This window comes from Aplysia californica, unplaced genomic scaffold (assembly GCF_000002075.1).
Source record: "Aplysia californica isolate F4 #8 unplaced genomic scaffold, AplCal3.0 scaffold00019, whole genome shotgun sequence".
Taxonomy (NCBI): domain Eukaryota; kingdom Metazoa; phylum Mollusca; class Gastropoda; order Aplysiida; family Aplysiidae; genus Aplysia; species Aplysia californica.
Window position 1 is genome coordinate 1,656,103 of NW_004797289.1, and position 1,374 is coordinate 1,657,476.

The 1,374-nt window shown below is 38.5% G+C and overlaps 1 protein-coding gene across 1 annotated transcript in view; it reads right to left on the minus strand.

Annotated features, from left to right (window-relative positions):
• The window catches only part of LOC101855462, a gene marked incomplete at its 5' end in the record, with an annotated part of 8,478 nt that overhangs the window by 4,040 nt on the left and 3,064 nt on the right, over positions 1 to 1,374 (minus strand). Inside the window, 1 exon segment of the mRNA XM_005090605.3 lies at positions 1,190 to 1,319. Within this exon segment, the coding sequence (XP_005090662.2) occupies positions 1,190 to 1,319 (130 nt within the window).

Below are 1,374 nucleotides of genomic sequence, written 5' to 3' on the forward strand. Positions count from 1 at the left end.
TCATCATCATCATCATCATCATCATCATCATCATCATCATCATCATCATCATCATCATCATCATCATCATCATCATCATCATCATCATCATCATCTTCGTTGCTGTTTAGTACAAGAGGGGAAATCATAGTATAATATTGTGGATAAGTGGCAGAACAAAATGATTGTCAATAACAGAGAACAAAAAGAGTTTGGAAGGAGGAGGGAGTGAGGAGGAGGGTTAAAGGAATAAGAACAAAGGAAGAGGATTATAGAGTGATTGCTAAGGTCCCCCCCCCCCCCAATCAACTCAATATAGATCATTCAGGAGGCGGGCTGCTTCAAGTGTGCTTTTCTTAGCCGTACAGCATTCCATTCAACAGACATTTTATGATTTGCTCTATAAAATAAACCTGCCCAGTCGGGAATCGAACTCAAGTCTTTAGAGCGCGTCCAGACGCAAGAAAAGTAATCATTTCGCCATGGGCGTCTTTATAACAATGGTAGATCTAAGCGTAGAGTATATTTTCTGCAATATCATATTTGTGATTAGAGAAAAAACTGCCAGGGAAGCATACATTTAAGAACTGTCCAATTGCAAAATAACAATGGATTACTTAAGACATAGCAACTTCAATTGATTATTGTGACGTTCATTTCCATGTGTTCATTGAACTTTGAGCTTGAGCACACCACCCCCCCCCCCCCTTGTATTATGTGTATGACATCTAGATCTACTATTAATACATTTTTCAATTATAAGATGCGATTTTTAAAAAAAGATAAGGCAAGGCAAGGCAAGGCAAGGCAAGGCAAGGCAAGAAAAGATAAAATAAGAAAAGAGAAGAGAAGATACAATAAGATATTATATTAATTGTTCTTTGCTGGTTATTATCATACCATACACAATGCGCTGGGACTTGAGGAAAGGGAATGGGACAGCAGAACATTTTTTTTTAAAGTGAGAGATCGATGTTGGAGGGCTACACCTTGCAGTGCAGTAGACAAACAATGCCTAGAAAGAAAGAAAGAAAGACAGAAAGAACGAAAGACAAAAGGAAAGAAAAAAAGACAGAAAGAAAGAAAGACAGAAAGAAAGAAAGACAGAAAAAGAAAGACAGAAAGAAAGAAAGAAAGAAAGAAAGAAAGAAAGAAAGAAAGAAAGAAAGAAAGAAAGAAAGGAGGCTTGTTTTCTGCTTCTTAGACTCACGGGAAGACACGCTGCATCTTCGGCATAATGGCCACCCGGATAATGTAGCCGTGACCTTTAAGGATACAGTCAGCACACAGGCATGTGGTTTCTCTGTACACCGAGTTGATCAGGCTGTCCAAAGCGTTGGCTGGAGAAGAGAGAAAAAAGGAACAGTCAATTTAATTTAGGCTGGATTTTTTGCG